Raw genomic sequence first — 16,067 nt, forward strand, 5'->3', positions numbered from 1 at the left:
GTGAATACACTGCCCACCCGACAAAGCTATAATGGACCCTCTGTCCTGTGTGTTAGGACCAGCGTCACCTATTTACAAGTGTCCACATTGTGTCCTGGCCATAAAGGCTTAAATTTTCACCTGCAGATAGTGTGCATTGTAAAGGGCAGAAGATAAGGACGTGTCGGTAAAAACTCGGCTGAAATCCAGCACCATTTCATCATGGCAGCCGCTAACAGTGACCAGGAGATAGACGAGCTGAAAATTCACACCACCACAGCATTCGACTGGGAGGCTGAGAAGAGGAAAAATACAAACGTATTTGACGATGGGACCAACACGTTTTTCTGGTGAGTGTAAGACTGTGGTGACAGGGCAGATCCAGAAATTTATGTGCTGATGATAGATTTAAGAATTCTGGACATTTCAATTAATTTTCTGTTTTCATTCTTTTTCTGTTACATTTTGTATTTTTTCATTTTCGGAGCACGCCTGAGTAGGGGTCGCGGATATAGTCCACAAACTCTATCAGTACGTAAACTAACAGTACTTCAAGAATACCTATTTCAACTATAATATTTACATACAATTATATACAGCATACTTCATTGTGAAAATGGTCTACAGTGTTATTTACAATAGAAGCTACATCGGTGTACGAGCTGTATTATGTTGGTTGATCGAATTCTCAAATAAAGAATTCGATTATTTTTAAATCTTAAAAACTATTGTACTTTTTTTCTTTTCAGAATCTTTCTACATATGATAATTATCAGAATTTTTAATTACAAATTAACAGTGTTTGAAGTTTGATATCGAACACTATTGAAAGTTAAAACCTGACCTTACGTTGTGAAATGTGGCGATTTCATCAATGTTTATGACAACTTTCACCGCTCATTACAAATCATGCCAAACCTGAGCTAAATTATTGCAGTTAAGAATATAAACAACGAAAAAAATAATGTATTTTAAAATTATTACGCGGATATTGAGCTCGAGAACACTTGTCATTCAGTTAAAAGTCCATAAAAAATCATTTAACAGATTAGATATAGTATTAAGCAAGCACTGATCTACACAAGATTGATAAACAAAACATCCGTGTCCAAACAAACTGAATGTAGGGGACAAGATAACACATTCGGTAGTGTTAGCCTACATAACATCAGGCACAGAGCCGAGGTATGTGGTTCGACTCCCCCCCACTCCCCCCTTACCTGTGTCGGGTTTTTTTTTCTCAAACAAAAACACGTAGTTGTGTCCTTGAGGTCTGGATGGAATACGATTGACCACAGGTATGTTGTCGAAGGAGTCGGATTGAGATAGAATTTACAAGGAGACCCGCCACAAAATGACACTGGCTTATCACGTGGCGATACAGGCAACCATGTACTGACAAACGTGTATTGATAAACATGTACCGACAAACATGTGCTGACAATCATGTACTGACAAACATGTACTGACAATCTTGTACTGACAAATATGTAGTGACAAACATGAACCGACAAACATGTACTGACAATCTTGTACTGCCAAATATATACTGACAAACGTGTGCTGACAATCATGTACTGACAAACGTTTACTGACAAACATGTACTGACAAACATGTACCGACAAATATGTACTGACAAACATGTACTGACAAATATGTATTGACAAATATATACTCACAATCATGTACCGACAAACATATACTGACGAACATGTACTGACAAACATGTACTGACAAATACATACTGACAAACATGTACTCACAAACATTTACCGACAAACATGTACTGACAAACATGTATCGACAAACGTACTGAGAAACATGTACTGACAAACGTGCACTGACAAACATGTACTGACAAACATGTATCGACAAACGTACTGAGAAACATGTACTGACAAACGTGCACTGACAAACATGTACTGACAAACGTGTACTGACAAACATGTACTGACAAATGTGTACTGACAAACATGTACTGACAAATGTGTACTGACAAATGTGTACTGACAAACATGTACTGACAGACATACTGACAAACATGTACTGACAAATGTGTACTGACATGTACTGACAGACGTACTGACAAACATGTTCTGACATACATATAGACAAACATATGTTGACAGAAATGTACTGACAGACATATTGACAGTTATGTACTAACAAACGTGTATTGACGGAATGACTTACTGACAAACGTGTACCTACACTTACTGACAAGTATGTACGGACTACCTACTGATATGTATTGACAATGTATTGTCAACAATAAACCGTGTACCTACAATCAATTTATTGCCAAAATAAACAATATACTAACTAAACAGTACACTGCCAATGTAAAATGAATGCAGGCAAAAATACACTGACAGGCAAATTGTTATGTTTGTAAAAATAAGAATAACAGGTCATTGTATAGCGGTACAACTGCATGGTTACGAATCTTGAAAGAAACACCAAGCAAATGTGAACAGAACCATATCCTTATAACTATCGGCCACCCATCGAGTGTTTTCAAACACTGAGTCGAAAGATGAGGGATACAAATGGGCTCTCTCCATTTGTCCGTCCTTCTGTCCGTCGATCTGCACGCACACCTTTTTGTTTTTTTCTGTAGTAAAGTTACTCCGCGTATAAATTTTTGAAGTTTGGTTTGAACGCAGGCGTTCTAAAATTGAACTTTATCAAAGTGGAAGCAACAAGTTTCTCTCGATGTCCAATAAGATACACAGAATGCCGCAGTAATATCACAATGATACACAGCCAATCTATACACAATAAAATCAGTGAACGTCATACTTCCGTTTGAAGTCATTACCAGTAGAATAAACGTCAGAGAGGTCGTTTTTACCACTGACTGTGCAGACATTGCTAGTGACATTCAATAAAACGTCGTCAGAAAATCCGTAATAAACATGAAATACGTGAACAATAATATGTTGGTGTTATATTCACGCTTATCAATGCTTGTTAACAGGAGAGCCCACACCATTACGGTCCTCGTCGTTTTCATTGGCTTTCTCGTCTACATCGCCTTATTCGAGGATCCCATCAATGACTCGGAATACAACAGCAGAAGGTATAGTCGTTTGTTTAGCATTTATCTGATCCAAGGTCCCACAACAAAATATTCAGACAGGTTATAAATATATCTGATGTAATTTTCGACCGATTATTAATGTAAAAGTAGATGAATTGAGCACATTTCAATATTATATTTGACTGTCTAATAACGTATCGAAGTATATTATGTTGTTATACAGTATAAGATTTCCGCTGTATCAAACGGCATATGTTTTGTATTCCAGATATTCATTATATGTACTGTAGATCTTCTCACCGTTATAAATCGCGCTGTAGGCGTATCTAATGATGTTTCTGATAACAATGGCCACAGATTTCTGACATCGATATGACTACCGGCTGCACCATAAAAAAATTGTAAAAGACACAGAAGTGAATAGCACCTTTTAATACAAATTTGTATAATATACGGTAGAGCTAAACTATGAATTATAAAGAGGAGGAGGATCGAGGTAGAAACCATTGTACCCAGGACATCGATCTAAAGCCGGACATTCAAGAAAAAATATTTCATGGTTGATGACTCCAAAAGTGTCTTGAGAATCACTGTATGTAGACTCACAATAAGTGTCTAGAGGCACTATAGGTGGTGAAATAGTTATCCCTGTATGTATTAAAGGCCTGCTCTATACACCTGTTTTTCCAGTCAGAACCCCGTGTCTTTGTTTTTATCAGGGGTGTTGCTGCAGTGGTTCTTGCCTTCCTGTTGTTTGGAGTAACAGTGACTCCCGATGGACCATTCAAACGCCCACATCCAGGTAGGCATATTTACACATCAAGAAAACATTGATGGCTTTGAACACAGGGACTTGGCACGAATTCCGAAACCAAATGCCCAAATATGTGTTGTATACATATGTATATATTTTTATTTTTTTTTTATTTTCGCTATATATTTCTTCCTAATCGTTAGTCCATGAGATCGTCACAAATGTTAAGGAAACTTCTCGTCATTGTTACAGCGATGTGGCGTTTGGTTCTGTGTGTTAGCATTGTTTACGAGTTGGCGTTGGTGTACCTTCTGTTCCAGGTAAGTCAACAAAAATAAGTCATCGGAATTTGTATCTAAATATGTAGTAATGAACACATCTTAATGTTTACCTTGATAGAACATCGATTAAGGTTTCTGCTTTACAGACTAGTTCAACAATATCCAGCGGTCACATAAGTATTTCCCGGCACTGTATACTATTTAAAGCCAAAAAATTACCAGCTTTGTAAACATTACACAGAGTAATCTTTTAATAGACGTTATGATATCATCATTAACGAAATGCTGTTAAATTTGTTTATGTTCATATTTAGATAAAGCAGCTGTGTAAGTTTTTGTATGTTTTAATGAAAACATCCATTTTTATACACTGTTGATCGACAGAATGATATACATGTACCTTAGTTTGATTTCCTCTACAATATAGTTATTTAGATAAACTGCTTGTATCTTCCTGACAATGATAAATCTGTTGTTACTGTGTACATATAGAGGTCACCACAGATAACTGGTTGTTGTCCATAAAGACAGAACACGATTATGTTAAGGGCTTTTGTAAATAAAACGTGATGCTGTAGTATTCCAGTAGTTATATCATAGAGTTATATCAGCATTGGAATATTATTTCCGTTTGATGTCATTCATTGTACATCAGATTATTTGTACACACAACTGTTATACATAAGTTTTAACCACGTTTGTTATGATATCTACTTCCAACCTTTTCTGAGTGATATTTTTATCGTTCCTACAAATTATTCAGACTCCTGCCGATGCCAGAAACCTGCTTCGTCATATAGACTCGAGTCTTGGTAAACCCTTACCAGAGAAAAACTATGGAGGCAACTGCTACATATATGACTCGGATCATCCTGACCCATTCCATAATATCAAAGTAAGGAAATAATTGTAACGGGGTTATTCATTCATAGGACACGACTGTAAATAAGTTGGTAAACACTTCAGGGTCCATATCAACACACGTGGTAAATCACAAGTTAAGTCAAGTTTCGTAGTTAATATCACGAAGTAAGACACTCCACGTGGTAACTCCCTGAAGTTAAGGAACTTGATGTAGTAAATCACAAGGCAGGATTCTTATCGTGGTGACTTACACAAGGTGAGATTATCATCGTGCTGACTCACACAAGGTGAGATTATCATCGTGGTGACTTACACAACGTGAGATTATGATAGTGGTGACTTACACAAGGTGAGATTATCATCGTGGTGAATTACACAAGGTAAGATTATCATCGTGGTGACTCACACAAGGTGAGATTATCATCGTGGTGACTCACACAAGGTGAGATTATGATCGTGGTGACTTACACAAGGTGAGATTATCATCGTGGTGACTTACACAAGGTAAGATTATCATCGTGCTGACTTTCACAAGGTGAGATTATCATCGTGGTGACTCACACAAGTCAGGATTCTTAACGTGGTGACTCGCTCAAGGCAGGATTCTTAACGTGGTGACTCACACAAGGTGATATTATCATCGTGGTGACTCAAACAAGGTAAGATTATGACCGTGATGACTCGCACAAGGCAAGATTCTTAACGTGGTGACAAGGTGATATTATGATCGTGGTGACTTACACAAGGTGATATTATGATCGTGGTGACTTACACAAGGTGATATTATGATCATGGTGACTTACACAAGGTGATATTATGATCGTGGTGACTTACACAAGGTGAGATTATCATCGTGGTGACTTACACAAGGTGAGATTATCATCGTGATGACGCACACAAGGCAGGATTCTTAACGTGGTGACTTACACAAGGTGAGATTATCATCGTGGTGACTTACACAAGGTGAGATTATGATCATGGTGACTCACACAAGTCAGGATTCTTAACGTGGTGACTTACACAAGGTGAGATTATCATCGTGGTGACTTACACAAGGTAAGATTATCATCGTGCTGACTCACACAAGGCAGGATTCTTAACGTGGTGACTTACACAAGGTGAGATTATCATCGTGGTGACTTACACAAGGTGAGATTATGATCATGGTGACTCACACAAGTCAGGATTCTTAACGTGGTGACTTACACAAGGTGAGATTATCATCGTGATGACGCACACAAGGCAGGATTCTTAACGTGGTGACTTACACAAGGTGAGATTATCATCGTGGTGACTTACACAAGGTGAGATTATGATCATGGTGACTCACACAAGTCAGGATTCTTAACGTGGTGACTTACACAAGGTGAGATTATCATCGTGGTGACTTACACAAGGTAAGATTATCATCGTGCTGACTCACACAAGTCAGGATTCTTAACGTGGTGACTTACACAAGGTGAGAGCATGTACCACTATATTGTGCTGGCTCACAGAAGGTAAGCCGACTATTCTAATGTGGTGACTAGGAAAAGGTAAGATGTCTGTTGTAATGTAAGAAATTCCTTTAGGCAAACAGCATGATTCGACCCAGATGTCATTTCTGACTGTGTAAATTATCGTTCAGATATTTCATTGTAAAGCAACTTGTTCAAATAATCTTAAATGTTTTCTCTATTTGCAGGATAAAGCTGACCTATTTGTGATATCCCACTTTCTTGGCTGGTGGGCAAAGGTGAGTCATTATATAGTAAAACATTGTACAACAATGTTTTGGGTGAATCATTTGAATTAATGAAATATCAATGCGGTAATAAAACAATAACATAATGCACATTTCTGCCACTAACATGACCAAGCATTTCTGTAGTTTAAAGATGGTTTACTGAGAATATCGAAAATTGTGGAGAAAAAAAATACTCTTGCTAAGGGAGTTGTGATCAAGCTTCCTTTTGTATTTTGTAATCTGCCCGCTTTTTCGCCAAATTTCAAAATTTCTATCGTTTTTAGCCCAACGTCATCAAATGGTAGGCTTTAAAGCGCCGCTATTTCTTGAAAAGTATTGGGTGGATCTTTCTCAAATTTCTCAAAGTCCCTAGTTGTTCCCGTTTGATTTTAGGACTAATCAAAGAAAAAAAGAGGTTGACAGGCGGTCATCTTAGATTTTTTCAATGAAGTTTGTTATCGTTATTTCTTGAAGTTTATGAGTTGTTTATAAATTCTATATGTAGGTTCCTTTTTGTTCCTAGTTTTGCCCCTTTGGGTATCTTGGGTATATCAGGAAAACAAAATGGCCGACAGACGGCCATCTTGGATTTTGACTTTGCAAATTTGTTATCGACATTTCCTGAAAGGTACAAGATGTATCTCAAATTTCATATGTGGGTTCCCCATGGTCTCTAGTTGTGCCTTAATTTTGGGACTGATCAGAAAAACAAAATGACTAACAGATGGCCGTCCTCGATTTAGATTTTGAAACATTGTTATCGCTTTTTCTTGAGAACTACAGCATAGATCTTTCTCAGATTCCATGTATATGTTTCCCTGGATCTCTAGTGACTGTTTGGAATATTCAAATGTCTTATCATTAAGAGCAAAAATAGACAAGAGAAAAGAAAGGGTAAAATCCAATTGTCAAAGAGCAAATAAAGATCCAACGATGGTGGGCGCCAAGATCCCTCTGGGATCTCATGGTATTTATGTGACAATGTTAGCAGCTGTTGGTGTGTAGTGACCTTTGTGGTAATGATAGACAATATGCTTGTAGTCGCTGTTTCTACGAGATTGGTGGATCTGTACGGTTTTGAGTGTTATGTTTGAAGTATTGGAGTACACCTTCGAACATCAGCTTCCAAACTTCTGCGAATGTTGGTGGGATCATGTAAGTGTTATATAAACAAAATGTATATATAAAAACATACAGACTGAAATATATACACACACACAGACTGAAGTATATAAATACACACAGACATTGAAGTATATACATACACAGAGACTGAAGTATATACATACACACAGAGACTGAAGTATATACATACACACAGAGACTGAAGTATATAAATACACACAGACACTGAAGTATATACATACACAGAGACTGAAGTATATACATACACACAGAGACTGAAGTATATACATACACACAGAGACTGAAGTATATACATACACAGACACTGAAGTATATACATACACACAGAGACTGAAGTATATACACACACAGAGACTGAAGTATATACATACACAGACACTGAAGTATATACACACACAGAGACTGAAGTATATAAATACACACAGAGACTGAAGTATATATACACACAGAGACTGAAGTATATAAAAACACACAGAGAGACTGAAGTATGTACACACAGAGAGACTGAAGTATATACATACACAGAGACTGAAGTATGTACATACACAGACACTGAAGTATATACACACACAGAGACTGAAGTATATACATACACACAGAGACTGAAGTATATATACACACAGAGACTGAAGTATATAAATACACACAGAGAGACTGAAGTATGTACACACAGAGAGACTGAAGTATATACATACACACAGAGACTGAAGTATATACATACACAGACACTGAAGTATATAAATACACAGAGACTGAAGTATATACACACACAGAGACTGAAGTATATACACACACGGAGACTGAAGTATATACACACAGAGACTGAAGTATATACATACACACACAGACTGAAGTTTATAAAGACACACAGAGACTGAAGTATATAAATACACACAGAGACTGAAGTAAATACATACACACAGAGAGACTGAAGTATATACATACACACAGAGACTGAAGTATATACATACACATACAGACTGAAGTATATAAATACACACAGAGACTGAAGTATATACATACACACAGAGACTGAAGTATATACATACAGAGAGACTGAAGTATATACATACACACAGAGACTGAAGTATATAAATACACACAGAGACTGAAGTAAATACATACACAGAGAGACTGAAGTATATACATACACAGAGAGACTGAAGTATATACATACACACAGAGAGACTGAAGTATATACATACACACAGAGACTGAAGTATATACATACACACACAGACTGAAGTTTATAAATACACACAGAGACTGAAGTATATACATACACACACAGACTGAAGTAAATACATACACACAGAGACTGAAGTAAATAAATACACACAGAGACTGAAGTAAATACATACACACAGAGAGACTGAAGTATATACATACACACAGAGACTGAAGTATATACATACACACAGAGACTGAAGTATATAAATACACACAGAGACTGAAGTAAATACATACACACACAGAGACTGAAGTATATACATACACATACAGACTGAAGTATATAAATACACACAGAGACTGAAGTATAGAAATACACACAGAGACTGAAGTAAATACATACACATAGAGAGACTGAAGTATATACATACACACAGAGACTGAAGTATATACATACACACACAGACTGAAGTATATAAATACACACAGAGACTGAAGTAAATACATACACACAGAGAGACTGAAGTATATACATACACACAGCGACTGAAGTATATACATACACACAGAGAGACTGAAGTATATAAATACACACAGCGACTGAAGTATATACATACACACAGAGACTGAAGTATATTCATACACACAGAGACTGAAGTATACACATACACACAGAGACTGAAGTATATACATACACACAGAGACTGAAGTATATATACACACAGAGACTGAAGTATATACATACACACAGATACTGAAGTTATTTCATACACACAGAGACTGAAGTATATACATACACACACAGACTGAAGTATATAAATACACACAGAGACTGAAGTATATACATACACACAGAGACTGAAGTAAATACATACACACAGAGAGACTGAAGTATATACATACACACAGAGACTGAAGTATATACATACACACACAGACTGAAGTATATAAATACACACAGAGACTGAAGTAAATACATACACACAGAGAGACTGAAGTATATACATACACACAGATACTGAAGTATATACATACACACAGAGAGACTGAAGTATATAAATACACACAGCGACTGAAGTATATACATACACACAGAGACTGAAGTATATTCATACACACAGAGACTGAAGTATACACATACACACAGAGACTGAAGTATATACATACACACAGAGACTGAAGTATATATACACACAGAGACTGAAGTATATACATACACACAGATACTGAAGTTATTTCATACACAGAGAGACTGAAGTATATACATACACACACAGACTGAAGTATATAAATACACACAGAGACTGAAGTATAGAAATACACACAGAGACTGAAGTAAATACATACACACAGAGAGACTGAAGTATATACATACACACAGAGACTGAAGTATATACATACACACACAGACTGAGGTATATAAATACACACAGAGACTGAAGTAAATACATACACACAGAGAGACTGAAGTATATACATACACACAGCGACTGAAGTATATACATACACACACAGACTGAAGTATATTCATACACACACAGACTGAAGTATATACATACACACAGAGACTGAAGTATATTCATACACACAGAGACTGAAGTATATACATACACACACAGACTGAAGTATATAAATACACACAGAGACTGAAGTAAATATATACACACAGAGAGACTGACGTATATAAATACACACAACGACTGAAGTATATACATACACACAGATACTGAAGTATATTCATACACACAGATACTGAAGTATACACATACACACAGAGACTAAAGTATATACATACACACAGAGACTGAAGTATATGAATACACACAGAGACTGAAGTAAATACATACACACAGAGAGACTGAAGTATGTACATACACACAGAGACTGAAGTATATACATACACACACAGACTGAAGTATATACATACACACACAGACTGAAGAAGACGCGGCTCATTATTCAGTACCATCTAGATTGATAAGTCTTTACAGCAAACTTTTATTTCTTATATTCGTTACATGTATTTTATAACCTGGCTTTTAATTGACGTGTGTTAGGTTGAAGTTAAAATTGTAGAGTTTGGTTCTTCCCTGACATGGTGTGTATGTTCTGACTATTTATCAAAACACGCATTTTACTTATGCCAGCGTATAATTAATTCGGTATATTTTTTGACGACACCGATAATGATAAAATGGATTTTTTCTGAGGTCAAATATATATTAGTATGAAATGTGTAGTTATGTCACTACACACTTATATACATACGTGTAATCATAGATTTTATTTCTTCAGTGGATCATGGACGTGGTACTGAGTAATGGACTAGGGATTTACGTCGGAATGAAGACTGTGAAATACTTAAAAATGAAACCGTATCACTGGCGAGGCATGTGGAACATCCCCACCTACCGGTAATCTTTACAATGTTACAATATCATACAGAAGTAAAAAATATATATATTCTTACCTCTTACCTACTGTTATATGAAAATAGAATTCCTGAAATTATAGGCAAGGGTAGAGAGACATACCATAACCCTTAAGAATGACTGAACCGGGGATGTCGAGTTTGAAACATGTTTGATCTGTACATAATTTATCATTATTTCCCTTTGAATGAACTCTCTTTGCGTTAAGGTTAGATTGATTGCTAACGCTTGTTATCCGTGGTGGCGCCATCCCAATATACCCCATGTCAAGGAGGTTTTGATTATGATTAATTATTGTTACATGAATTTTACCTTATCCAGGGGTAAGATTAAGCGGTTCGCAATGCAGTTTACCCCCTACAGCTGGACGGAATTCGACTGGAACCCTCTGTCAAGTTTGCGTCGGTGGCTAGCAGTCATTGTTCTGATTGGACTGGTCAGTATGATTGTTATATTGACCAATCAATATGAAATCTATTTTTAGAAGTGTATGATTGGTAAATGAATACGTGAATACAGATATAATTCCATATAACATTGAAAAGTCTGTTGAATAACGATAAATACAATCCATCCACTGTCGTAGCGTTTCATTTTGTTAATGTTGACCTTGTAGAAAACACCTAATTGTATGCAATACCATTTTTTACAGTTTCTGCTCGTGGAAATAAACGATTTTTACATCAAGTTTGTTTTGTGGATTCCACCTGAACACTACCTCAATGTCAGTAGGATCGTGTTAGTCCTATTCATGGCTGCTCCGTCCGCAAGGGAGGCGTTTCAGTATCTGGACGACCCGTAAGTGTTTTTCTCCACCTCTGATGTCAGTATAAAGGGATTTTTACGGTATTGATGGTAAATACAAAGGAGACTGAACCTCAGTTAATGGAGTGCTCATTTACAGTTGTCAATATTCCTGTTCAAAATGAAATTATTTTTTACGATATAGAAACCGTTATCTGAAAAGACAAGAATCCTCATTCAGAAGCATTCATACTGAATATAAAGTAAGTACATGACTTTTTTTATTTCCAGAACATGTAAAAAGATGGGACGACAGTTCTGGCTGATCAGTATAATTGCCATTACGGAAGTCTTACTTGCCTTAAAATTTGAATGGGAAACAGTAACCAAACCTATCCCCAGTAAAATCACTTACATGTGGCTTCTAGGACTGGTTGGCTTAGTACTACTCACTATCTGGAAATTTTATATATACCGTGATGTGAAAAATGATGTGCCCTACACCCACAGGGAGTACCAACGTAGACGGGCGATAAATAAGCAGAAAGGCACCACTATCGCAAGTGACGACTCACGTTCATTCCAGTTTGAAGCCAGACGTCGACGTTTTCTCGAAAAGCCGTCTAATGATGGAACGGACAAGCAATAACTCTACTGTCTGTTTGTGACGGTTGACCGTCGATTGAGCGGCCAACTAAGGATAACGAAAGGGTGATCTAAAATAAGAGGACGTTCGATCAATGATAGCCGACCAGTGTAGGGCTGTCGACCAATGTTGGACGGACGTTTGTAAATGTCGTGGTCGCCTGTTATTGTGATAATTGTCTCTTAATTGGATAGAGATCTGTTAATGGGATGGTCGTCTGTTAATTAGATAGTCATCTGTTAATGGGATAGTCGTCTGTTAATGGGATAGTCATCTGTTAATTAGGGTTGTCATCTGTTAATGGGATGGTCTTCTGTTGATGGGATTGTCATCCGTTAACGGGATAATCTTCTGTAAATGAGATGGTCTTATGTTAATGGGATATTATTCTGTTAATGGGATGGTCGTCTGTTAATGGGATATTATTCTGTTAACTGGATCGTCTTCTGTTAATGGGATAGTCATCTGTTAATGGGATAGTCTTCTGTTAATTGGATAGTCATCTGTTAATGGGATAGTCGTCTGTTTATGTGATAGTCGTCTGTTGATTGGATAATCTTCTGTTAATGGGATAGTCATCTGTTAATGGGATAGTCATCTGTTAATGGGATAGTCGTCAGTTAATGGGATATTATTCTGTAAATGGGATAGTCATCTGTTGATGAGATGGTCGTCTGTTAATGGGATAGTTTTATGTTAATTAGATAGTAATCTGTTAATGGGATAGTCGTCTGTTGATGAGATAGTCATCTGTTAATTAGGGTTGTCATCTGTTAATGGGATGGTGTTCTGTTGATGGGATTGTCATCTGTTGATGGGATGGTCTTCTGTTGATGGGATAGTCATCTGTTAATTAGGGTTGTCATCTGTTAATGGGATATTATTCTGTTAACGGGATAGTCTTCTGTTGATGGGATAGTCATTTGTTAATGGGATAGTCGTCTGTTTATGTGATAGTCGTCTGTTGATGAGATGGTCGTCTGTTAATGGGATAGTCATCTGTTAATGGATTACTCGTCTGTTCTGTTAATGGATTAGTCGTCTGTTAATGGGATAGTCGTCTGTTTATGTGATAGTCGTCTGTTGATTGGATAATCTTCTGTTAATGGGATAGTCATCTGTTAATGGGATAGTCGTCAGTTAATGGGATATTATTCTGTAATTGGGATAGTCGTCTGTTGATGAAATGGTCGTCTGTTAATGGGATAGTCATCTGTTAATGGGATAGTCGTCTGTTAATGAGATGGTCGTCTGTAAATGGGATGGTCTTCTGTTAATGGGATGGTCATCTGCTAATGGGATAGTCGTCTGTTGATGAGATGGTCGTCTGTAAATGGGATGGTCTTCTGTTAATGGGATGGTCATCTGTTAATGGGATGGTCGTCTGTTAATGAGGTGGTCTTCTGTTAATGGGATGGTCTTCTGTTAATTTATTAGTAGTCTATTCATGGGAAGGGCGACAAATGGTATGACAACCAACTATGGTAAGATGATCACCACTGATATATATATAACGGCCCACCGAAAATTGGACGGCTTACCAATACTGTGATGGTCGATCATTGAGAAATGCAACTACACGTGCAGCTAATAATTTAATTCATATGTCACGTGATGTCTTATTGATGTCACTTGACATATCAGAGTGATATACAAATTTGTTCCTTGGTGATTTAAAACAATGTTTTCATTAAGTTTCTTCTTGTTGTACCATCTTTATTTTTATGCATTGTTATGTACTATTATGTAATCTAAACACGGAGATGGGGTTTTCCTTGTTCGCCACTTGTTTACAGATTTTCCTAAATTGCTGCTGAAATGTTTATGTTGCATAACTAACGTATGACAAAGGAAACAATTAATGTGTGTAATCGTATCATGGGCCGGGAATATCGCTCAATATACAGCCAATTTCATTTTCGGGTGAGGGCTTCTTGTGATAGATAATAACTAACGTACAGAACAACAGGTGGGAGACCCGTCGCGCGCCTTCCAAAGCCATTTCAGTAAACGTTTCTTACCGGACAGCTTCCTGAAAAAGCAAAACTGCATGATGGTTAGAAGAATCGGACTGTACTCCTTGGATCACTTGAAATAGCACTAGGGCATAAATATCACAAGATTTTACTATCGGGAAAACGAACCGTAACTTTTTCACTTGTTTAGTCATCAGATAAGGTTGATCTTCACCTTCTTGATACGATTACATCTCACCCGCTACGGACAAATGATGGTTTGATAAATTCAGTTTTAAGTTGAAAAAAAAACAACTTTGCCATAAAGTTCATGATATTATGTACGCATTTTGACATATAACTTTTTATACCTTTGATGGTATATACTCCATAGTATGAATTTATAATAACTTATATAAGAGTTCGTCATTCATTCCATATTATATCTATCCTGTAGGTGTTTTTGTCATTCTGTCGTTTTTATTGTTGTTCTTGTGAAAATTATGATACAATGTGTTCCAAAGCTTCAGATACTAATTAATCACGTGTTATAATTAATCACGTGTTATAAAAGAGGACGACAGTTTGTGCAATAAGGTATTAAAACGTAAGAGATCATAGAATATGCTCATATTGATACTTTTATATGAAATATGTTGATGCTATACTGTCTTATCCTATAAATACCTAATATGTAAATTATGCTGGGACATATCTGGTAATGTTGCAATTATATTAATAGTAGAATCTAATTCCTATTTCATGTAATACTAAAACATGGTAAAGCTATCGTAATGATATTAGTGTTGGTAAGTGATATTGATACTAGTAAATGGTAATATGATGTCATAATACTGCTAAGAATATACATAAATAGTGTATGCTTCTGTTCTAGTTTGTATGAATGTCAGGTTTTGCCCTCACGATAATAGTGTATACTTCTGTTCTAGTTTGTATGAACGTTAGGTTTTGCCCCACGATAATAGTGTATACTTCTGTTCTAGTTTGTATGAACGTTAGGTTTTGCCCCACGATAATACTAGTATATAATAAAGTTTAATTATATTGTCATTGTAATACCGGTATCTGTTAGTGTTACACTTCTCGACATTATTACTACTAATGTGTGTTAATTATAAATGCCTTAGTTAATGATATCGCTAGTACATAGGTAGCATCAGGCTTGGCTGTGCTTGAACGGTCAAAGTCTGACAAGCTATACTACTAACATTCCACCTATGGTCACATTGTCGAGGCCTATGTTGGGCAATCAACAGGTTCTTGTCGTAGGTTTTTCTTCACCACAGAAACACGTCACGTCTGAAA

General features: G+C 36.6%; 1 protein-coding gene across 1 annotated transcript; it reads left to right on the plus strand.

Annotated features, from left to right (window-relative positions):
- The first annotated feature begins 201 nt into the window (after nt 1–201).
- LOC132558084 (phosphatidylserine synthase 2-like) lies at nt 202–12,789 on the plus strand. Its single transcript, XM_060222608.1, has 11 exons — nt 202–329; nt 2,961–3,062; nt 3,743–3,825; nt 4,030–4,097; nt 4,822–4,953; nt 6,607–6,657; nt 7,690–7,803; nt 11,260–11,378; nt 11,718–11,832; nt 12,049–12,194; nt 12,432–12,789. Exons 1-11 carry the CDS (start codon nt 202–204, stop codon nt 12,787–12,789), a joined length of 1,416 nt encoding a protein of 471 aa, XP_060078591.1.
- The last annotated feature ends 3,278 nt before the right edge of the window (nt 12,790–16,067 follow it).

Source organism: Ylistrum balloti, unplaced genomic scaffold (genome assembly GCF_031769215.1).
Source record: "Ylistrum balloti isolate Yb309-2 unplaced genomic scaffold, AGI_CSIRO_Ybal_v1 Utg370754, whole genome shotgun sequence".
In the NCBI taxonomy this organism is placed as follows: domain Eukaryota; kingdom Metazoa; phylum Mollusca; class Bivalvia; order Pectinida; family Pectinidae; genus Ylistrum; species Ylistrum balloti.

Bases quoted from the DNA above. Each gene is read 5' to 3' on its own strand.
- LOC132558084 (XM_060222608.1), top strand. From the start codon at position 202: ATGGCAGCCGCTAACAGTGACCAGGAGATAGACGAGCTGAAAATTCAC. The intron at 3,826-4,029 runs GTAGGCATATTT...TCATTGTTACAG, and splicing joins ATTCAAACGCCCACATCCAG to CGATGTGGCGTTTGGTTCTG. The intron at 11,833-12,048 runs GTCAGTATGATT...CATTTTTTACAG, and splicing joins TCATTGTTCTGATTGGACTG to TTTCTGCTCGTGGAAATAAA.